Here is a 24,831-nt window from a genome sequence, read left to right as displayed (position 1 = left end):
CCCACTGGACACAGATACTTTTGACATCCATTCTGAATGGTTCACCCCGTCATTGGACTAAGCATGTTGTGGCACCGTTATGAGAAGACAATGGCCACACTGGCTATCTCGTAAGTTGGAATTTATGACATAATTCAAGTTTTTCAACTTTCAATAGATAAGAATTGGTGGAACATTGCTTGAACATTTGTAGCCAACTTAATTTATTTACAACACCAGGAATTCCAGGCATTTTCATAAGTAACGTGCATATAAATATGAGCGCCTAAGTTACAGAATTGCCCTTAAAGCATATAAAGCACAGAACTGAAGGACCTTGTGATTGATCCGAGTAGCAAAAAGATCCACTGAGTGGATGCCTCATGCTTGGAAGATCTTGTAGGCAATGCCTTTATTGAGAAACCACTTGTGAGGTTGCATTATCCTGCTATGTTGGCCAGGATATTGTTTTCACCCGCTCGAAGGAACATGCCATGTTGGAGAGCCCAATGCAACATCCGGATGGCCTCCTGACACAGAGGGAGTGATCCAGTGTCCCCCTGCTTGTTAGTGTAATATATCGCAACCTGATTGTCTGTTTGGATGAGAACAATGTGGTGAAACAGCCGATCTCTGAAAGCTTTTACAGCAGTCCAGATCGCTCAAAGCTCCAGGAGGCTGATCTGAAGATTCGTTTCCTAGGAGGACCAAGCACCTTGAATGTGAAACCCACCTACATGAGTTCCCCATACCAAGAGAGATGCCTCCATCATCAGCACTTTTTGCGGCTGAGGAATTTGGAAGTTCCAGAGTCAAACTGGATCGAATTGTCCACCACTGAAGAGAGCATACAAACTCTGGGGACACTTGGATGACATCTTCTAGACTCCCTGTGGCTTGGTACCACTGAGAAGCTAGGGTCCATTACGCTGATCTCATGTCATGGGTGTAAAATACACTGTGGAAGCCATGTGGCCCAACAATCTCAACATCTGTCGAGCTGTGACCCGCTGAGAGGCATGAACCTTGGAAGGTAGGCTTGAACCCTCTGTATGTCGAGCAGGGCTCCTATGAAGTCCAATCACTAGATATGGTAGAGATGGGACTTGGGGGTAGATTAAAATGAACCCTAATAGCTCGAGCACCTGAATAGCATGGACTCCTGAGCGCCCTCCTCTGAGGTGCTCTTCATTAGCCAATTGTCGAGATACAGGAACACATGGACTCCCACAGTCAGCATAGTGATGCTGCAACTACCGCTAGACACTTGGTGAAGACCCTGGGAGCTGAAGTGAGGCCAAAAGGCCACATGCAGTACTGAAAGTGACGTGTTCCCAGCTGAAATCAAAGATACTTCCGATGGGCTGGAAGTCAGTGAGGCTGCCACTGGTGCTTCAGCACCAAAGACTTCAGGAAAGGTACCTGTAACAAAGAACAAGCAAGCAGGACTAGGAGAGGAGGGAAGACATTAGACAGAAAGGGGGGAGGGGAGGAACTGGGGCCTGGGAGAGGGACTGGCTGCTCGGTAACAAGTACTGCCTGAGAAACAGGAAAAGTTCAAAAATCTGGACTGACTTGATCCCTGAGCAGTCTGGGTTTTTGGACTTCTACTGTGGTTACAATCAAAGTGGTTTACATATTATGTACAGGTACTTATCTTGTATTTCGGGCGATGGGAGGATTAAGTGACTTGTCCAGAGTCACAAGGAGCTACAGTGGGGAACAAATACATTACCTTTGTGCGATTAATTGCAATTAAAAATTAATTGAAATGCAGCCCTAATATTTTTGCACACACCCATGCACATGAACAGAGGATTTAGCCATAAAAGTAAAAATAGAGGATTCCTTCTGAAGGATTTGGCAACATATCACAATATCCAACAAGCAAAATATAATTTTAATAAGCAGTGCTTTAATCCTATTAGAAAAATGTTCCCAGAGAAACCATTTCACAAAACACTGATAATGGCATGGCTTCCAAACTGGGTTTCTGTATTCCAACTACTAAGTCAAGGCATTAGGATATTGTTTTTGTTTGTGTTATATAACCTTGCCATATGAAATGCGGTCTATAAATGAAAAAAACAACAACTTGAAATCATGCAAATTTCAGACCTCTCATTTCTCACTGTTATCTATATAGCAAATAGTTTCCTAAATTTTTATGGAGCATTTATACTGTTCATATAAAAATATATTAACTAGCAAGTTATTCAGAAAATATAAAATTAGTCTATTATACCTTCTTACCTTGTACTGTAGTCTTTTATAGCATCAGATCCTGATTTGAAGAATTTGTAGATAGCCTCCTCTTTTGTTTGGCTTTGGAACTTCCCCCATAAATTATTTGAAGACAATGAAAGCATACTAAAAAGCTACACAAAAAGATATAAACTGATGTTCAATGTTTTTTCCAGGTTTCTTCTGTGTGTACTCTTAAGCCATGCTAACAGTTGTTGGCATGGTAGCAACCATAGTTACCCAGCCTACATGATCAATACATCATTCAAATTAAGAACTGCAGTAGATATTCAACAGAATAGCATCATGGACTATATAATTATACAAGGAAGGGCCAGGGGTGCCACTGCTTTAAGCTTTTTTTTTCCTGTAATGTGATGCAATGAGCATATTCAAATTTAATTTATTACCTTAATATTCCGATATTCACAATCCACCATAGAAGACAATTGAAACTTAATATAGTTATAATCATAAATAAAAGCAATAAAATGTCATAAACATTAAAAGATAGACACGATACCTTCTACCTTTGTTTAAAACATTCTTCAAATAATATTACTTTGAGAAATTTCCTAAAATTTAAATAACTAAGGTTCTCTCTCAATGCACAAGGGAGTTTATTCCAAATGTAAGGTCTCACATAGGAAAATGCAGGACAAACAAAAGGCAAGCTGATGCTAATCTAAGATCCTTGATTTGTCAAATTAAAAATAGTACCTGAGGATGTCTTGAAATAGCTGAATGATGCCGCAGAAAAGAGAGGGAGAAAGGGGACTTAACAAGATGTGCAAGAAGTGAGATTTCTTTGGTAGATAACGCAGCGGCAGAGAAGGGGAGAGGAGCTTGCCGAAACGCAAGATGGAATGATAAATGAGGGACAAGAAAAAGAAGTCAACTGAAGAGGAAGAAGAATTGCAGGAAAAGGACCCAGAGGTGGAGGAATTAGCAGTTGAGCTGCTGGCTTATATAGATAAATTTACTTGGTTCCAGGAGAGACAAAAAGGTTACCCAAGTTAAAGTGAACATCCAGAGCAGTGATTGTCAATTGGTGTGCTGCGAAAGGTCCCCAGGTGTGCCACGGAAGTTTGAGGGAGGATCATTCGAAATCCACTGCTCATTTCTGGGCATCTCTCACGCCTGCGCCAGAGTCCTGCATCTCTCCCCCCCAGTTTCTCACCTGCCCGCAGGCTCCTCCAAAAGCCGCAGTGACACCCATAGGAATATATGGGTTTTTTTTTTAGTGTTTAAGTGCACACTAAAAACACTAGCTCACCCTTAGCACAGCTTAGTAAACAGGGCCTTTAATATGTTCTAGTAATGAAATATTTTTGGAACCATGGAGTACATATCTTTGTGTATGTATGGTAGGGGCATGCTTTATTTTGTGTATATTTTGTGTATATAGTTCTTAAAATTGGACTAGTATAATAAAACAAATTTTGTACAAAGTGAGCAAACTGATGTTTTGTCCTTGTCTATCTCCAGCTGCTGCTGCTTCAGTGTTTCTGAGATTTGGCAAGCTCACAGGGATTGTTATATTGTCTGTCAAATTTTAAGGTTATTTTTTCCAGACAAAGCAGACCCCTGATGCAAGCTGGGGGAAACAGGTAATGCTGTTTCCAAATTTTGTGCTACGATCCTTATTAAAATCTTAAATCATAATTTTTTAGTCATTTAAAATGAGTACACACATTTTCATAATATATTTTTGCATGTATTGTGCTAAATGTCAAGGTGGATAAATTTATGTAACCTGTGCGGGGGGGGGGGGGGGGGGGGGGGGAAGAAGATTTATAAAAATTTAGGGTCTTTTACTAAAGGTTAGCTCAAGATAGTTGAATCGGGTCTCATTTTATTCCTATGGGCCCTGCTGCAGATAACTGGAGTTAATATTCAGTAAAAGTCCCCCTTACTAACCATTACATTTGGCAAAATACTGTAGAGAAGGAAAAGACAATTGAACAAAACATGTATGATAAAATTGTTTTAATCAGAGAAGTTTTAGGGGTATTTTTTACATTGTGAAACTCAAATGGTTTATAACTGCAGTTATCTCAGTTTCAAGCACAGCAGTTTGATTAATGCCACTGGAGTGGCCTGACCTAGCATGGCAATGAAGATGGCCTTTGTAGGGCACAATGTTAAATGAAGCAACTCAGAGGAAGATAAGCATCCTATATATATTTTTTTCATTTTTTTTTTTCAAAGAACGCAGCTTTTTAAAGGATCCTTGCAGGTAATTCATCAATCTTATTGTTCCGAAGGTATCAGGCTTCAAACACGAAGTTGTGCCTTGACAATTTTAGCGCCTTGTCGGTGTGCCATGAGTTGAAGGTTGAAAAGCACTGATCTAGAATAAGGAGTTGGATAAATAAGGCCAAAATCTGTATAAAAAGGCAGGATTTGGATATTATGGAAATTAACTGAATATGCTATTTTGCAGCCAAAATTGTTACAGAGTTTTACCATGGAGGATCCTGGATCAAACAACAAAGAGTAAGACATCTCCTCCTCCTTGGAAAACTCACACTGAGGGAAAAATAAAATCTCTGCCAACAGAGGTGTCATTGATAGATGGGTACCTAAAAGTATCACAATCACCAAAAATACTTAGGAAGATCCAAAATATCAAACTGAAACATGTTGCATTGATAGAGGAAGATATTAAATTCATAACTCCAATAATAAATGGAAAGTAACAGTTGAAGCACAAAACTTTCAGAGATTTGAAGAAAACAGAAAAGAAATATCAAAATAAATTATTTAGAGAAACCCAAATTGATTCTACAGGGAACTGGGAAAGAACATCTGTACTGTGAAAACACGGCCAACTAAAGCTGAGACAAACATTCTGGAGAAAGTTATATAAGGACCCTGTAGAGCATATCTGAATTTGGAAGGGATAAACATTACCCCTATGAAAAGGCCTAAGTAACAATTAAAAAAAAGTTGGAAAACAAGTTAAAAAGAGCCCCAAATTGGAATAGTCGGCTCAGATGGAGAGACCAATTTTTGGCTCAAACAGTTAACATCTTTCCACCAAGATACAGCAAACTGCAAAAATCAATTGAATAGGCAGCCAGCTCTGACTGGCTAATATCAGGCAGAACACTACTTCTTAAAAAGGGAGATCCACATAACATTCCTAAAAATTATAGCCCGATAACTTGTCTACCTACAGTCTATAAGCTGTTCACTGCAATAGATGCTGATAGATTATATGATCATATCAGGGCTTTTTTTTGAGGGGGTACTGAGTACCGGCACCTTTTCCATTGTCTGCTAAAATTGACCCATGTTCCCCAAGTTTTAATGAAAGAGCTCAGGCTCTACACATCAATTCTGCCTTGTCATAGATTCTATGACTGGTTGCAGGGGGCCTGGCTATTGTGGGGTGGGTCCCTCAGTGATCACCCCACCCCTGAAGGGTGACTTGGCATTTGAGTACCTGCACCTTTTTTGCTAGAAAAAAATGCACTGGATCATATAGACTCTAACAACATCATAGCAATAGAGAAGGGTAACGAGAGAGGAGTATATGGAATGAAAGACCAGTTAATGTTGAATAAAGACATCATGGCCAGGGCTAAGAAAAAAGAAATCTTAGTATAGCATGGATTGACTATAAAAAAGCCTTTGTTAGCACCCTACATTCCTGAATAATAAACTGACTTGAAATGTACAAAATAAACTCTGAATGGATTGAATTCAACAAGACCACCATGAAAAAGTGTCAATTTATACTCCACCTGCAGTACGTAGATGGCCCAATTTGTCATTCCTAACATCAAGATACAGTGATGCACATTTCAGTGAGAACTCTTGCCCCTGCTTCTGTTTTGTTTGGCCCTTAATCCGAGTACTCTTTATTAATCCTTGTGCTATAGATTTAGTCTTACTCCAAAAGATGCCAACAATCCAGAGGTCACATCGCATTTAATGTTTGTAGATGACCTGAAACTCTACAGCTCCAGTAACCCGCAATTAGCAAAACAATTTGAGTGGTGAGAAACTTTTCAGATGACTCTTGGGCTGGATTAATATGCTAAATTGACTTTCCTAAGGGGAAAGTTGAGCAAAACTGAAAACATCTGTCTGATGACAGAGATAAAGGAACTTGAACAGGAAGGGGCACATAAATATCCAGGAGTGGAGGAAGAACAACCAACTATTAAACAGAAATTGCTGAGAGAAAAAAAAATCTGTAAAGATTATTATAGAAGACTAAAACTGATATTGAAGAGTGCATTAATATCATGGAATAAAATACAGGCTATTACTCAACTGGCACTTTCTGCACTCTCAAAGTTTTGGTATTGTAGCTTGGCTTCTTAAAGACCTTGAAAAACTATGTGCAAACAAGAAAACTCCTCCATGCCCATGAGGACATCTATAAGATTCAGTGTATGCCTAAAATTATGTATCATACCTGATAATTTTCTTTCCATTAATCATAGCTGATCAATCCATAGACTGGTGGGTTGTGACCATCTACCAGCAGGTGGAGATAGAGAGCAAAGCTTTTGCCTCCCTATATGTGGTCATGTGCTGCCGGAAACTCCTCAGTATGTCGATATCAAAGCTCCATCCGCAGGACTCAGCACTTAGAGAATTACACCCACAAAGGGACACTCTGCCCAGCTCACCACCGCCGAAACGGGGGAGGGGAATTAACCCAGCTCATCCCCACACAAGTGGGGGAGGGGAATCCGTCCAGCTCATCCCCGCGGAGCGGGGGAGGGACACCACACCCGCCGATGCGGGGGGACCTGGCTTATCCTGCAACCGCGGGAGGAGCTGACTGACCCTAACACCGCCGAAGCGGGAGGGGTACAAAGCTGCCCTACAGCCGCACGAAGCGGGAGGGAGCGCCGGCAGAATTTAGGTCTCAATCCAGCCCCGTAAAACGGAGGGGAGAGGAATGCAGCAGCTCACTGTAACACAAACTCGTCTCAACTCTTGAAGAATCCAATTGAAAAAACTTGAACACGAAGTCCTCCTGAACAGGAACTGAAGACTAAACTTGAACCTGAAATGCAACCAGAATATAAACAGTACAGATATCTGGGAGGGGCTATGGATTGATCAGCTATGATTAATGGAAAGAAAATTATCAGGTATGATACATAATTTTACCTTCCATATCATCATGCTGATCAATTCATAGACTGGTGGGATGTACCGAAGCAGTACTCACCCAGGGCGGGACATTGAAATCCCTGACCGCAACACTGAAGCTCCAAACCGGGCCTCCGCCCGAGCAGCCACAGTCAAGCGGTAATGCCTGGAGAAGGTATGGGCCGATGCCCAAGTTGCCGCCTTGCAAATCTCTTCCAAGGAGACTGACCCGGCCTCTGCCATCAAGGCCGCCTGAGCTCTAGTGGAGTGAGCCTTCAGCTGGATAGGCGGCACCTTCCCCGCGGCCACATAAGCCGCTGCAATGGCTTCCTTGACCCATCTTGCCACTGTAGGCTTAGCAGCCTGCAGACCCTTACGAGGACCTGCAAACAGGACAAACAGATGATCCGACTTCCGGAAATCATTGGTCACTTCCAAGTATCTGATGATGACTCGTCTCACATCCAGATATTTGAGAGCAGAGTACTCCTCTGGGTAGTCCTCCCTACGAAAGGACGGTAGACAGAGCTGCTGATTCACATGGAAGCGAGAAACAATCTTGGGCAGGAAGGAAGGCACTGTGCGAATAGACACTCCTGCCTCAGTGAACTGCAGAAAAGGCTCTCGACATGAGAGCGCCTGGAGCTCGGAAACTCTTCTGGCTGAAGTGATAGCCACCAAAAAGACTGCTTTCAACGTCAGGTCTTTCAGAGATGCCCTCGACAAGGGTTCAAAAGGCGGCTTCTGCAAGGCTCTTAGCACCAGGTTGAGATTCCACGCAGGCACCACTGAGTGCAGAGGAGGGCGCAGGTGATTAACTCACTTGAGAAAACGCACCACATCTGGCTGCGAAGCCAGGGAAGCACCCTTCAGACGGCCCCTGAAGCAAGCCAGAGCCGCTACCTGGACTTTAAGGGAACTGAGCGACAGGCCTTTCTCCAGACCTTCTTGCAGGAACGCCAACACTGAATAAATTGGAGCAGTGAAGGGAGAAAGTGAGCCTGCTTCACACCACGCTGCAAAGGTACGCCAAACCCTGGCGTAAGCAGTAGAAGTAGAGCGCTTCCTCGCTCTCATCATAGTGGCGATGACCTTGTCTGAGAAGCCCTTCTTCCTCAGACGCTGCCGCTCAATAGCCAGGCCGTAAGACCAAAGGGGGAGGGATCCTCCATCACCATGGGACCCTGATGCAACAGGCCCTGCTCCACTGGCAGTCGCAGAGGGTCATCCACTGAGAGCCTGATCAAGTCCGCATACCAGGGACGTCTGGGCCAGTCCGGACCCACCAGGATTATCCGGCCCGGATGCTTTGCCACCCGGTCTAGTACCCTGCCCAACATGGGCCAGGGCGGCAACACATAGAGAAGCTCCTGTGTTGGCCACTGTTGGAGAAGAGCATCTACTCCCAGAGTTCGAGGGTCCCATCCTCTGCTGAAAAAGCGCGGCACTTGGCAATTGGCCGATGACGCCATCAGATCTAGGCTCGGCTGGCCCCAGCGCTTCGTGATGTCCAAGAACGCCTGAGCCGATAACTGCCACTCTCCGGGATCTAAGGTATGGCGACTGAGAAAGTCCGCCTTGACATTCATGACTCCGGCAATGTGGGCCGCTGACAGCTGTTCCAGGTTCGCTTCCGCCCACTGGCATAGATTCATGGCCTCCTTGGCTAGAGGGGCGCTCTTGGTACCTCCCTGGCGGTTGACATAGGCCACAGCCGTGGCACTGTCCGACAGGACCCGTACTGGCTTCAACGCCAGTACCGGGAGGAACTCCAAAAGCGCCAACCGAATGGCTCTGAGTTCCAGGAGGTTGATAGACCACTTTGCCTCTGTAGGAGACCAGAGCCCCTGCGCTGTCCTTCCCAAGCAGTAGGCTCCCCAGCCCGTCAAAGAGGCATCCGTCGTGACGACAATCCACTCCGGGGTCACAAGAGGCATTCCTGCAGACAACTTGTCTGTCTTCAGCCACCAGCTCAGCGCCTTGCGCACTGCTGGGTCCAAGGGAAGGCGCACAGCATAATCCTCCGACACTGGAGTCCAGCGCTGCAGCAGAGAGTGTTGTAGTGGTCTCATATGAGCCCTGGCCCAGGGCACTACTTCCATCGTGGCCGTCAGAGCCCAACAGCTGCACATAGTCCCAAGCCCGAAGAGGCTACTAGGAACTAGTCCACCTGAGTCTGAAGCTTGACAATCCGATTGTCTGGCAGGAACACTCTGCCCACTTGGATGTCGAATCGAACTCCCAGATACTCCAGGGACTGAGTCGGGCGCAGCTGGCTTTTCTCCCAGTTGATGATCCACCCCAGGGAGCTCAAAAGAGCAATCACCCGGTCCACAGCTTTGCCGCACTCTGCTTAAGAGGGGGCTCGGATCAACCAGTCGTCCAGATAAGGATGGACTTGTACCCCTTCCTTTCGCAGGAAGGCCGCGATGACCACCATTACTTTGGAGAAGGTCCGCGGAGCAGTAGCCAACCCGAACGGGAGGGCTCTGAACTGGAAGTGTCAGCCCAGGACTGCAAAACGCAGAAAGCATTGATAAGGAGGCCAGATGGGAAGATGCAAATACGCTTCCTTGATGTCCAAGGATGCCAGGAACTCCCCTGCCTTCACTGCCGCTATAACAGAGCGGAGAGTCTCCATGCGAAAGTGTCGAACTTTCAAGGCCCGATTGACCCCTTTGAGGTCGAGGATAGGCCGTACAGAACCTCCTTTCTTTGGTACCACAAAGTAAATGGAGTAACGTCCCTTGCCAAGCTGATTTTCTGGCACTGGAACGACCACACCCAGGCGGATCAGATTGTCCAAAGTCTGCTGCACTGCCACAGCTTTGACCGGAGACTTGCAGGGAGAGAGTACAAACCCGTCTCTTAAGGGTCGGCAGAACTCTAGCTTGTAGCTGTCTCTGATGACTTCCAGCACCCAAGCGTCTGAAGTTACCCTGGTCCACTCGCCCAAAAACGAGGACAGGCGTCCTCCAATCTGCACTGGGCCATGGACCAGGGCCCCGTCATTGGGTACGAGACCCTGGGGGAGGACCGGAGGGCGCACCTCCGGGACGGCGGTCTCTGCGAAAGGAATGCTGCTTGGGGGAGAAGTTCCTTTTGAAGGAAGAGGGGGCAGAGGAGCCAGACTTGCCCGGGCGGTACTGACGGGCTTCCTGAAACCGTCCTCTGGAGTTACCGGGGCGAGCACTGGCCCGAGCCCTGACCTCTGGTAACCTTTTGCCCTTAGACGTGCCGAGATCGATCACAATTTTGTCCAGCTCGACCCCAAAGAGCAGCTTGCCTTTAAAAGGCAACTTAGCCAGGCGGGACTTAGAGGCGTGGTCAGCAGACCAATGCTTCAGCCAAAGCCACCGCCGCGCAGAGACTGTCTGAGCCATACCTTTAGCCCAGGCTCTCAAGACATCATAAAGCAAGTCTGCCAAATAAGCCAAGCCCGATTCCAGGGCCGGCCAATCAGCCCTCAAGGAAGGATCCGAAGGGGAAGCCCGCTGCACAATCGTCAGGCACGCCCTGGCCACATAGGAGCCGCAAACTGAGGCCTGCAAACTTAAAGCAGCCGCCTCGAAGGACGACCTTAAGGCCGCCTCCAATCTTCTGTCTTGGGCGTCCTTTAGGGCCGTGCCACCTTCCACCGGCAATGCCGTTTTCTTAGTCACCGCAGTGATTAAAGAATCCACGGTAGGCCAAAGAAAGGCCTCTCGTTCACTTTCAGGCAGAGGATAGAGGCGGGACATAGCCCTAGCCACTTTGAGGCTCGCTTCCGGGACATCCCATTGAGCCGAAATCAAGGTGTGCATGGCATCATGCACGTGGAAGGTTCTAGGCGGGCGCTTCGTCCCCAGCATAATGGCGGAGCCAACAGGGGCTGAGGGAGAGACGTCCTCCGGAGAGGAAATCTTCAAAATGCTCATGGCCTGCACTAACAGGTTGGGCAAGTCCTCTGAGCGAAAAATCCGCGCTGCAGAGGGGTCATCCGCTCCATCCGAGCGGGACTCCGTCTCCTCCAAGGAATCCCCAAAGGACCGTTGGGAGAACCCAGATACGCTGCCCTCATCTACATCAGAGGAGACAGAGTCCTCTAAGGCCTGGAAATCCACCCGAGGGCGTTTACTTCCGGGGGCCTCAACCCCTTTATCGGACAAGGGAGCCGGGGCAACGTTTAGCATAAGAAAAGCCTGATGCAGCAGCAAAATGAACTCGGGGGAGAAACCCCCCAGACTGTGCACTTCAGCAGCCTGGGCCACAGCCCTAGACGCACCCTCAACCAGCGCTCGCAAGAGCAGGGGAGAAACGTGCTGCGCATCCAAAATGGCGTCCGGCGCGACACTCCGCGAAGGAGCCACGCGGGAAGAACGGCGCTTAACTTTGGCCGCTTTTTTGCCGTCGCCCAAATCAAGGGCGGCCATAGAATTAACGTCTCCCACCTCAAGGGCGGCCCAAGAAGACGCCGTCCGAGCAGAGTGGCCGGCCAAGATGGCGGAGGCGAGCAGCGGGGGATGGGCGTTTAAGGCGGGAAAAACCGCCGCACTGGAGGAAGAACCGGGACACTGACCGGCCTCCAAACTGACACCCAACAAGGGCGACTCAGACTTTAAGACCCCCGCATCCCTGCTAGAAGCGCACACGCGGTCCGGGGAGCGATTCTTTGCGCCCTCGCCCTCCGACGCCATAGGCCACGTGAAGACCAATCGGGGAACCCCCTGCCCGCTACAAAAAGGTAAAAATTACCTGCTTCTCGCTCCGAGCTGTAACAAACTGGTGTCCCAGTGAGTAGCTGCAATAAACGTTGAAATAAATGTTGAAATAAACGCCCTTAAGGACGTCCAAAAAATTTTTTTTTTTTTTTAACGGAGCCAGCGGGAGGGGGGAGAAAAGGAGGGACCTGGCACCACCAGGTTTGCACTTGCTCAAGAAGAGCCCTCAACCCCAGGTACTCAACAAAACCTAAAAATTAGGCTTGGAGACCTAGCCAGAGCTGCTGCTGTGTGTGACCACCACCTGCTGAGATAGAGAACATACTGAGGAGTTTCCGGCAGCACATGACCACATATAGGGAGGCAAAAGCTTTGCTCTCTATCTCCACCTGCTGGTAGATGGACACAACCCACCAGTCTATGGATTGATCAGCATGATGATATGGAAGAATAGATTACATCTATCGATTTACTATTACAGGCCTAATGGCATCATCAGATCCCAATGCAATAAAGGTGTTGAAATATGAAAGAAAACTTTCAGAATCTAGTTCCATAATTAAACTTGGACACACATTCCGGCAAGAAGAAGGAATAGGTGAAAATCCATCAGTACCAAAAGAAAAGGAAACAACAGAATTTGTAAAGGAAGACAAAAATACTCTTCAAAGAACTGGATCAACAGGGGAGAAACAAGAAGTGGAAAATGCATAAGTACAGTGGAAAATACAAATTGTTACTCTAGAACCATTCGTGGTTAAGGAGAGGTGAATTGAAACCCAAGGATGAGTGATTGATAGTTGCAGTCCAGGACAGCGAATTACAGAAGATGGTTTACAGCAAGCACTGATAAAGCTGGTGCAACAGACATATGTAGATTCTATAAGAAAGAGCTAGAAACAGTTAATTCACCTCATGGCTGGCTGCAAAGTACTGATGGTGGAAAGATTTTATGCAGCAAAGCACAAAAAAGTGTCACATCTCATTCACTGGAAACTCTATAAGCATTACAACACTAGTATACCGGAAAAGCACCGGGATCATGACCATAAGAGAATTGTGGAAAACAAAAGTTATGATCACCTGGGACATCCTCATCCCAACTGATAAAAACTGGATGCCAGAAAACCGGATTAGTGGTAAAAGAGGAAAACACCAGAATGCAACTGATTATAGAGGTGTCAGTCCCAAGCTATCTCAGGACCACCGAGAGGGGGGGAGGGGTCAAACAAACAGATATGGTGGACTGTTGAGTCAGTCTTCGAGCACACAGCACTTGTATTTTGATGCATACAGATGATTGGAGGCGGTGCATTTAGCCAGCCAAAGGAGGGGCAATAGACACAGTGTTTTTCTACCGGAGAGCAGTCATCAAGCGTCTACATGTAAACACGATTACAGCGACCCAAGTGGAAGACATGGTGTCTGTAGGAAAAGGACTATTCAGCTGGCAGGACTGAGTTTTGATCCTTTGTGTATGATATAATGTATTAGTACTGCAAAATATATGTAAATTAAGAAACAGCATTAGTATGCAGTTTAAAATGTAAAAACAGTTGGTTTGTTTTCAAATACAGGTGGTGCAAGGTGAGTGGAGGAATGAATGTGTGAGGTTTTAACATTAGGTAGCCAATAGAAATCAAACAAAATAAAACATGGAAAAGAAAATAAGATACCACCTTTTTTATTGAACATAACTTAATACATTTCTTGATTAGCTTTCGAAGGTTGCCCTTCTTCGTCAGATCGGAAATAAGCAACTGTGCTAGCTGACAGTGTATATAAGTGAAAACATTCAAGCATTACTATGACAGTCTGACAGGGTGGGAGTGGGTAGTAGGTATGCATGGAGACATCAAAGCATATCATTGATATTCTAACAGGATGGGTGTGGATAGGTGAGGGGTGGGGTGATCAACAGAGACATACAGCTTTATGGTTTATAATGGGCTAGGAACCCCAGATCCTTGTTAAGTCCTTTCTGTTGGGTGTTAAAATATTCAATCATTCTGACTTCAAAGGTCTTACGTTCTTGTATGGTTTTAAAGTTACCTTTCAGGATTCTCACTGTGAAGTCACTGGTACAGTGTCCTGGTCCTGTAAAATGTTGACCAACAGGCGTGGGAGCCCTACTGGCACCAGTATTGTTCATGTGATGTCTATGTAAATTGAATCTTGTCTTAAGCATCTGGCCTGTTTCTCCAATATAGCATCCTTCGTTACATTTTTTACACTGAATGATATATACCACATTGGAAGATGAGCAAGTGAAAGATCCCTTTATGTTGAATATCTTTCCTTTGTGGATGACTGTGGGGTCCTGTGAAATATTTTGGCATAGTTTGCAACTGGATAAATTACAGGGAAGTGTCATCGATGTACCGGTAGTATTCAGAGACATTTCTGAATATACACCAGACCAAACCTCTAAAATACTACCGATACATTGATGACATTTTTATGATTTGGACGGAGGGTGAAGAAAACTCTGAAACAATTTTATTCTGCCTTCAATACATACCATCCTACAATCAGATTCAAAATTGACTACTCCCCAGAAAAAGTCAATTTTTTGGACACCACTGTCTCAATCAGTGATGGCTGTATACAAACATCTATATACAAGAAACCCACAGACAGATGCAGCTACCTCCACAACTCCAGCTTCCATCCTTCACATACAAAAACATCCATCATTTACAGCCAAGCCACAAGATACCACCGTATCTGCTCTGACCCAGGGGACAGAGACAGACACCTTAAAAGCCTGAGTGCATCCTTCAAACAGAAAGGGTACAACCCCAAAATAATCTCCACGAATATTGCTTCCTCCCTCAAAACACCCAGGGAGAATTTGCTACAGTACAAGGAGAAAAAATCCACAGACAGAATCCCTCTTGTAGTGACATACAATCCAGAGCTGGAAAAACTGAGGAAAATCATAAGAGATCTACAACCTATACTCCAGGAGGATGAATTACTGAAAGAGATATTTCCATCCCCACCAGTACTGGCCTTCCGACAGCCACCCAACTTAAAACACAAGCTAATCAGAAGTAAACTTCCATCACAGACTGAAAAGGAACAGAAGGGCACACTTCCCTGTAATTTATCCAGTTGCAAACTATGCCAAAATATTTCACAGGACCCCACAGTCATCCACAAAGGAAAGATATTCAACATAAAGGGATCTTTCACTTGCTCATCTTCCAATGTGGTATATATCATTCAGTGTAAAAAATGTAACGAAGGATGCTATATTGGAGAAACAGGCCAGATGCTTAAGACAAGATTCAATTTACATAGACATCACATGAACAATACTGGTGCCAGTAGGGCTCCCACGCCTGTTGGTCAACATTTTACAGGACCAGGACACTGTACCAGTGACTTCACAGTGAGAATCTTGAAAGGTAACTTTAAAACCATACAAGAACGTAAGACCTTTGAAGTCAGAATGATTGAATATTTTAACACCCAACAGAAAGGACTTAACAAGGATCTGGGGTTCCTAGCCCATTATAAACCATAAAGCTGTATGTCTCTGTTGATCACCCCACCCCTCACCTATCCACACCCATCCTGTTAGAATATCAATGATATGCTTTGATGTCTCTATGCATACCTCCTACCCACCTCCATTCTCCCACCCTGTCAGACTATCATAGTAATGCTTGAATGTTTTCACTTATATACACTGTCAGCTAGCACATTTGCTTATTTCCGATCTGACGAAGAAGGGCAACCTTCGAAAGCTAATCAAGAAATGTATTAAGTTATGTCCAATAAAAAAGGTATCATCTTATTTTCTTTTCCATGTTTTATTTGTTTGATTTCTATTGATAACCTTAAGACTAACACGGCTACCACACTCCTCTACTTAACATTAGGTAGCAATGCTAGAGTGGTTTGTCAGCATTGCAATACAATAAAAAGTTTTTGTGATATGAAAACTACTGGAGTCTTTGTGTAATACATACTACTTTAATCAGCTAGATGTTTTGAGACTGATTTATATAACTGTACATCAAGCAGGCAATTTTAAACCAAATTTTTGCTTCCACGGAGAGCAGCCTTTTACGTAGTAACTTAGTAAATGATTGCAGATAAATACTCATATAGTCCATCCAGTCTGCTCAAGATAAACTCACAGCATAAGGTATGATGTGATACTACATATGTATACTTGATCTTAACACATAAGGGGTACTACTACATATTTTCTCACCTGCAGTCTTTTAAAGCTATTAGGCATAGTTTACTCAAGTACTATCAAGACCTTAGATTTGCCTTATCCAAATAACTTCATAGTTTACAAATTAGATGTAAGGTACAGAAAGCTGAGCAGCCAACCATGGAAATTAGCTTGTCTCCTGAAAGGTGCATCCCCAAACTTGTAATGCACTCTGTTTTCTGCAACAACAATCCCACTAAAGAATGAGCCAGTTCTCAGTTGATTTCTCCTGGTTCAAACTACAATGGTATTCAAGCATACTTATACATAAATGGTATTCAAGCATACTTATACATGACTATCAACCATATCCTAAGAGTCAAACATAATATACATTATTATTTGTCTATCATCTACAAAAAAAAGTACATGTACTTGAATATAAACAGAGATTTGGGGGGATCTCGGTTTATATTACAGCCTCCCCACAGTTTCCGGCATTTCTTAATACACATCTCCTTCCCCCCAGCGGTTTCCGGGATTTTGCTTGTAATTCTTATCTCCTTCAGTTTATACTCAGTTTATATTTGAGTATATATGGTAATACTCAAGGATAAAACTCTATCATTTTAGCTAAATGTGCCAAATGTTTAAAACAAATGACTGGAGAAGACAGAGTCTATATTTCCAATATATGTAATTGGAAAGAGCCTAAAATACAAATATTTTCAATGTATTTGGAAATATATTCATTAGGAACCCCTGAAAGCATTACCTGTCACAACTGAATTGTCTTAGACTCTGAATCTTAAGGAACCATATCTCTACTTTAAGGATGCCCAGATACCACTTCATATACGTGTCTTTAGTTGATTAAATTACAGTGATATCTTGTTGCATGGCCTGACTTCCACATCACAATGAACAGTTTGCAATTGATTCAAAATATTTCTATTAAGCTCCTCTGTCATGCCTATAAATAGAAAGACTCATTTGCTTCCTGTGATTTGTAGAACAAAACTTGTTTTTTTTAAAAATTTTCTTCTTTATGATTTCTCCAAGACCACAATGAACTACTTCTTCCTTATTTTCATTTGAGGATAATAAGGTCTACAGGACAATCTTTTAGCTGTTGTGCCACCATCCAGAATTCACTTAGAATCTACTAGGTGCCCCACCTGTGCTCTGCTTTCAGCTACCTTGCTCCTTTAATGAAGAATTATATTCCTCTCAGGGGTTGAAGATAACTATGTTCATTTCAGGTCCAGTCTGAAGACCTTGGATGTACTGCACACTTTAGGCCTTAAGGTTTTCCCAGGTGTTTTATACTTTTTTTTTTAATAAATTGATGTGTTGGAGGAGGGGGGCGGTGGGGTGGGTGGGTAGGTGGTTGGTCTTAGTGCATGTGTTGCTGGGTTTCTGTGGTGGGTGAGGGGGTCGTTGGTAGGAACAATGCTATTTCCTGCTTGTCATTGCAGTGTGTGGGTCTTTCTTGTTTTTCTGTGTGATTTTGAAGTTGGTGTAGCCGTTTGTATTGGTATGGGTGTGTGTGATGGTTGTTTGATGATTGAGTCTGTCTGTTTGTCTTTCTTGTACCTGTGGGGTGGCTGTGCTCTCAGGTCTTTCACTGATGGTGTTTAGGACTGGTTCCCTTCCCCTAGTGCGAACTGAGTTATCTAAGTAATCATATAGTGTCTTGGAATGTGGGGGGCATCACATCACCCCTTAAACATACAAAAATCTTGTCTGCCTTAAATTGTTTTTAGGCTGGTATTGCCTGTTTGCAAGAGACGAGCAACAGATGTTGAACTCTCCTTCAGCTCCAGAGCCATTGGGTGGGTGATGCTTATTTTTCCTCTTCAGGGAGTTGCCATGGAGGGGTGGTTGTCCTTATCCAGAAATCCCTTCAATATACAGCTGAGGTCTTCGCCAAGTCCAATGAGGGATGGTATCTCTTGTTACAACTTACGGTACAGGGTACAGTTTTTCTGCTTCTGGTAGTCTACGGTACTCCAAGGGGATATTGTGGCTTACCCCTATGCTTTTAACAAATGTATTTCACAGGGGGTCATTACCCCAGAGAAGGCTTTGAGGAAGGCTAAGGGGGCTTATATTCACTCTCCTACACAACATCATAAAGAACAGTTTTTAGCTGCACAGGTAGCCCTTAATTTGTTGTTGCATGAGCAAGTTCTGCGGTCTCTGATTTATCGAAAGCATTGTCTTCACAGGTTTGGCAACAAGCCAGAGAAGCTTTTAGTGCATCTAAGACCTGATAGCGACACCACCAGCTTTTGGCTATGAGGGCTCCGGATGGTTCTTCTCATTCTCGGGTGGAGAAGGTGGCAAAACTCTTAACTGATTATTTTAAAGGGGTTTATCAGGCGGGGTTGATTTTTCATCTGAGAAGTTTATAGACTACTTGTACCATTCAAGGATGCCACGTTTCTCTAAGGAGGTAGTAGAAGCTCTTAATGGTCCTCTCCAGGCAAAGGAGCTACAGTGGCCAATTCGAGATACTAAAAATTTTAAGTCTCCTGGCCCTGATGGTTACTCAGGAGAGTTTTATAAAGTTCTTCAGGTCCACCTTAGAGGCTCGTTGTTACCGTATTATAATGCAGCTGTAACCCAGGATACGGTCCCTCATTATGTTACTGAAGCCTCAGTAAGCTTATTATTAAAGCCGGGAAAACTGGGCAACTATCCCACTTCATATCAGCCAATATCCCTCATAAACGTGGGCCTCAACTTTTTTCCCAGGTGCTGGCAGATCTGCTGTCTCTCTATTTACCTTCTGTGGTATATGAGGATCAGATGGAGTCTGTTCAGGGTCGACAGTCTGTATTAAATGTTCACAAAGCCCTTTTATCCTTGGCCTATAGTCAGTGTCATGCTATCCTTCTGCTATTAGCTAGCCTGGATGCTGCTAAGGCTTTTGATCAAGTGAGTTGGGCGTTTATATTTCATATTTTGTCGCATGTGGGGATTACTGAATGGTTTTTGGATGCAATCCGTACATTATACACCCATCCCCAAGACTCTCTGCTGATTAATAGTGTCCGCACAGATTCTTTTGAAATTGGGCAGCGTACTGTCCCCTTTTATCTTGATGTTGGAGCCTCTTCTTTGTTCTTTATGGTGGGAGGACAGGGTGCAGGATCTCTGTCGGCCCAGTGTGTTTTAAAACCTTGGCATTTGCGGATGACTTCCTCCTGCTTTTGATGCATCCCCAAGATTCTTTAGCGGCGGCCATAGAGCTTATAGAGGACTATGGGGCTTCTTATTGGTTTTACCTTAAATCTTGACAAATCGATTTGCCATCTACGCCGGCCCTTCGGGACCGTTAGGAGGACTCCTTTCCTCTTTAATGGGTCTCTTAAGTATATTTCTTCCTAGGAACCTCTCTCATGTGTATCCTATGAATGTTACCTCCTTTGTTACGCTTCACTAAAGTTCATCTGCATGTTTGGAGAGCCTATCATTTGTCTTTGATAGGGTGAATCCACCTCTATAATATGCTAATTATACCTCACTGGTTGTATATTTTTGAAATGTTGCCTCTATAACTTACTGTTACTATGAAAAGCTTTTAAGTAGGCTAATACAGACTTACCTGTTGCAGGGTAAGAAGGCCCACCTATCTATGCATGTTATTGCTACTCCAAGAACTAAAGGAGGTTTGGGTCTTCTTAATATCAGTTATTTAACGGTTAGTTGTGGTGTGTGTCACATTAATGACTGGTATCATAAAACCTCTGTTTTCAGCCACTCCTATTGAACTGTTTTTGTTGGGTAGTGAGCATTTCAGTGCCTATCTTCATGCAGTGTCTCCTCTCCATCCTACTAGACTTGAGTTCTTATGTTATCTATCAGACACTGTGGCGTGTTTGAAAGTGGATTTATCGTTTTCATCATCCCCATCCTCAATGGATGCCTTTGCTGCCTATTCAGAACAATGCAGATTTTTTTTGCCTAGTATTGATTCCACTGCTTTTGTGACCCGGGAGGCTTGTGAAATTAAATATCTGATCCAGGTATTGACTAATGACTGTCACTTGAAATCCTTTGACACACTCCAGGATATATTTGCTTATTTTCAGCTTTGACATTGTTACCACCGTATCTTCTGGATTTTTGAGCTCAGATATTTATGAACTATTGGATGAAGCTTTTGCCCTTCATTCACAGCATAAAGTCCCATTGAGCTTTAATCATCGTCACCTGCTTTGCACGACACCAACTATGGATTACTCCCGCTTGCTAGCAGCGTGTTCGATGGATTTGGGTATCCCACTGGAGAAGGGATGGTTTCTTGCTGGAATAAAGAGTTTTCATTCTCCCACAATGTTGCTTACTGGGAACTACAGTATAAACTCCTAATATGCCTTTAAGTTTCACCCTAAAAGGCATGCATATTACAACTTCACCACAAAGCAGATTGTTTTAAATGTGCCTCTCCAACTGCAACCCTTGGCCACATGTTCTGATCATGCCCGAACACTGTGCAGCTTTGGAAGGAGGTTTTACATTTTCTTTCTGTTACCTGGAAGATTACTGCTCCCTACACTCCACGCTTGCTTTTTGAAGACTTTCCTCAGCTTTGTCCAGTCCATAGGGGCTTCCTAAAGTTCCTGTGTTAGTCCATTCTTTTAGTGTTAAAAAACATCTTGCAGCATTGGCTTTTTAAAAATGGCACCTTCAGTACAGCACTGGCACTCGTAAATGCTCAATCTCCTTATGGTGGAGAGGTGTTTCTCTATGGAGTGGCATCAGTTCCAGGACACCTGGTTAACACTGACCTCTGTAGCATAAAGTTGTATTCTTAACATTTGATTTAGACTCTCAACCTTTGCATAGTTCCACGCATTTGAAAGATTACCTTGGGTAGGGGGTGGATTGGTGGGAAGGATTGGGGGGGGGGGGGGGGGGGGGGGGGGGAGAAGATCTGTATAAATGAGCGTGCCTTGTTCTTCTATGTCAACTTCATTACCACTATTTGCCTTGTTGGTAGACTGGTGAGTTTTCTTGTTTATTTTGAATGGCTCAATAAAAATTGCTATAAACAAACTGATGTGTGCTTCTAGTATATTTGTAGTTTGTTTTCTTTTATCTGCCTGCCTATTTACTGATTGTACTTTTTTATTGGTCACTGTTGCATGGTGTCTTTTATATACTCGCAAGTTGTAAACTGCCTTGCTGTGTTCAAGGAAGGTTGCTACAGTAAATGAACAAATTAAACTTTCAGTACCAGTGACTATTGAAAAGCAAAATATATAGCATATTGAATTTCAGAAACAGTAATATTTTTTAAAATGTTAAAAATTCTAGAACATACCTCTGAATGATTATATCTATGAGCTATCTCTCCTGGTGTTTGACCATCCTTGGTTTGTAGACTTTTATCTGCCCCAAGTTCAAGCAACCTCAAAACTGTACTCTTATGTCCTTGAGATGCAGCCCATGTTAGTGCCTATATTGAAGAAAGTTTTCAGTTTCTAAATAATTAAGAACCTCAAAAAAAGGCTTAACTTCTAGGGTTCCTATCAAAAAGAAGCTCTTATTCACTGGACTTACTTATTCACACGATATTAAGAAGTAAAATAATAGTATATGTAGCAGCAGTGCTAGTGATTTAATTTCAGATATAATTCAGTTGACAACTGCAAAAAGATACCCTTTTTTCTAGTTTATATTTTACTAGCCGTTAAGCCCGTTAAAACGGGCAAGTATTGGTATGCTCTATTTTGATGTATAACTCCCTCCCTCCCTCCCCTCGGCTCCCCGCCCTTCCTCCTTCCCTCCCTCCCAGCTCCGATTCCCTCCCAGCTCCAAGGGCCCCCCCTCCGTCCCTCCCAGCCAGCTGCAAGGCCCCCCTCTGTACATCCCTCCCAGCTCCAAGGCCCCCCTACTTCTGACCTCCCATGTCCAGCATCCTCCCTCCTTCCCTGCCAGCTTCAGGGCCCCCAGTCTCTCCCTCCCTCCTAGCTCCAAGGCCCCATTCCCTCCCCTCCCAGCTCCAAGGCCCCCCGTCCAAGCCAGCTCCAAGGCCCCCCCTCCGTCCCTCCCCTCCCTCGCAGCTCCAAGGCCCCCCCTCCTCCTTCTGAGCATTTCTCCTGCCCCCCCCCTCCCCCCCGAGGTCGCTGCTATCGCCCCTCCCCCCCCGAGGTCGCCACCGGCCCCCTCCACCCGGGCCCTCCCTCCCAGCTCCAAGGCCCGATTCCCTCCCAGCTCCAAGGGCCCCCCCCCTCCGTCCCTCCCAGCCAGCTGCAAGGCCCCCCTCTGTACATCCCTCCCAGCTCCAAGGCCCCCCTACTTCTGACCTCCCATGTCCAGCATCCTCCCTCCTTCCCTGCCAGCTTCAAGGCCCCCTGTCTCTCCCTCCCTCCTAGCTCCAAGGCCCCATTCCCTCCCCTCCCAGCTCCATGGCCTCCCCTCCCAGCTCCAAGGCCCCCTGTCCAAGCCAGCTCCAAGGCCCCCCTCCGTCCCTCCCCTCCCTCACAGCTCCAAGGCCCCCCTCCTCCTTCTGAGCATTTCTCCTGCCTTCCCCTCCCCCCGAGGTCGCTGCTATTGCCCCTCCCCCCCGAGGTCGCCGCTACCGCTACCCCCCCCCCCCCGAGGTTGCCACCGGCCCCCTCCACCCGGGCCCTCTGTTCTACATTTAACTTACAGCACCGAAACCGCAGGCAGATCAGCTCCGTCGGCCTTCCTTCTCTGCCTGTGCCCCGCCCTCATGTGACGTAACGTCAGCGAGGGCGGGGGACACAGGCTGAGAAGGAAGGCCGACGGGAGCTGATCTGCCTGCGGTTTCGGCGCTGTAAGTTAAATGTAGAAGAGAGGGCCTGGCCTGGTGGAGGAGGTTGGCTGCGACCTTGGGGGGGGGGGGGGCGGCATCAGCGACCTCCGGGGGGGGGGGGAGCAGTAGTGAGGAATTGTGATTGGTCCATCAGACTCAGGGGGTGGAGACATCAATAGGAGAAGGAGAAGCTAAAAGGACAGAGTAGGAAGCCGTCGCCATCTTAGCAGGAGGAAATCCAGAAAGAAAACATTGCGAGGCTGGTACTAAGAACGGCTAAGGGTAGGTTGGAAGTATGGTTTAGAATAAAATATGGGGTATAGTATGGGGAGACAGCTGGGCATTTGTAAAATACAGGACCTGTGCTGCCTCCTTAAAGACGATGTTTTAATGCACTTATATTTATGTATTTTTTAGGGGAGCCCTTGACACAGCCTTTTAGGGCGAAACATGCATGTCGGGCATTGTTGAACCCCTGGTCTGACCGTTCAGTGCAAGTTAAGTATTGCTTATAAGTAACTTAGAGATTAAAAAGTAAAATGAACAGTTAAATAAGTAAATGAAGAAACAGTTTAATAAAATATTATCGCCAGTGAGGATTTGGGTGCTGTTGAATGTCCAATAAAAGAGTGAAGTTGGTCATGTGCACTGCTGAGGCGATAAACATAAAAAACATATGAATGATTTCTATATGATATATGGTTAAGGTGGAGGTTAAAACCATATATGAGCCTTGTTAGGGGAGTAGTAAAAGAAACCATGCCACAAATGGAATATATTATTTATTATGTACAGGAAAAAATATATATAAACAGTACTGAAGCAAAATGCCAAGCAAAATACAAAAATAACTTGCTATAAAAATAGATTATCACCAGAACAGATAATACAATATGATTATTCTAACGCACTAACTAAAGGAGCGATTACACAACCCAGTACAATCCTGAAATCCTAATTCCTATATAAGAACTTATTACACGTCTTATGCAAAATACAGCGATCAGCTGAATGCACAGACCAGAAGTCCTGATGTAAACCTGTCTCAGACAAACTAAGGACTAATTATCCCCGTGACTATAGGTAAATATATCCTGTTATCTCACCTTGCCGTCTGTCACAGACTCCCAATGGTAGAGAAGCGGAGTTCCTCAGAGTCTCAAAATGAAAACCTCAGCGAGCCTCCCAGTCCAGGAATAAGGTCCGAGAGTTGAATTCTGGATGCAAATGGTACAGTCTTGGATAAAGAGAATCCACAAAAATATGGAGAACTCAATAGATCCCACGGTGCGTAAAATGTAAAACAAAAAAGGTGGGAATATAAGCCAGGCTCTCCAAAGAATGGAACCAAAAATTGTTTAAAAATCAAAGTTTAATATTTTCAAACAGATAAATATACCAATAATGCATAAGAAATGACTCGACACAACGTTGTGTTTCGGCCAAGGAGGCCTACATCAGGAGTCTAAAAACATAAATACACAAACAAAATATAAAAAATGATAAATGACTAAATTAATAATAATATATAGCAATAATTGTATTAAAAGAGGAACAAATATATTTTTTCAAATAAATCAAGGAACGATGTAAATACAAAAAGTAAAATAAAATACTGTTAGCAAAAAGAACTGAAAGATATACATATATATATATATGTCAAAATAATATATTAAACAAACAATATGCTAAATAGCACTAAAGAAAGAAACATAATGTATAGAAAAAACGAGAATGGAGATTAAATAAAAACAAAATGTATACATACATGGGAATTAATAAGAAGACTGACCTTATGGAACTGGTTAAAATAAGATGTC

At 44.4% G+C, this 24,831-nt stretch overlaps 1 protein-coding gene across 1 annotated transcript in view; it reads right to left on the bottom strand.

The window, feature by feature from the left end:
* ASZ1 (ankyrin repeat, SAM and basic leucine zipper domain containing 1) overlaps positions 1–24,831 on the bottom strand; it is a 295,162-nt gene that overhangs the window by 35,262 nt on the left and 235,069 nt on the right. Inside the window, exons 7-8 of the mRNA XM_030217097.1 lie at positions 21,554–21,688; positions 2,233–2,357 (exon numbers count right to left, since the gene is read on the bottom strand). Of these exons, the coding sequence (XP_030072957.1) occupies positions 2,233–2,357; positions 21,554–21,688 (260 nt within the window). The remainder of the gene's footprint in view (positions 1–2,232; positions 2,358–21,553; positions 21,689–24,831) is intronic.

This window comes from Microcaecilia unicolor, chromosome 10 (assembly GCF_901765095.1).
Source record: "Microcaecilia unicolor chromosome 10, aMicUni1.1, whole genome shotgun sequence".
NCBI lineage: Eukaryota > Metazoa > Chordata > Amphibia > Gymnophiona > Siphonopidae > Microcaecilia > Microcaecilia unicolor.
This window is presented reverse-complemented; position numbering and strand designations above follow the sequence as displayed.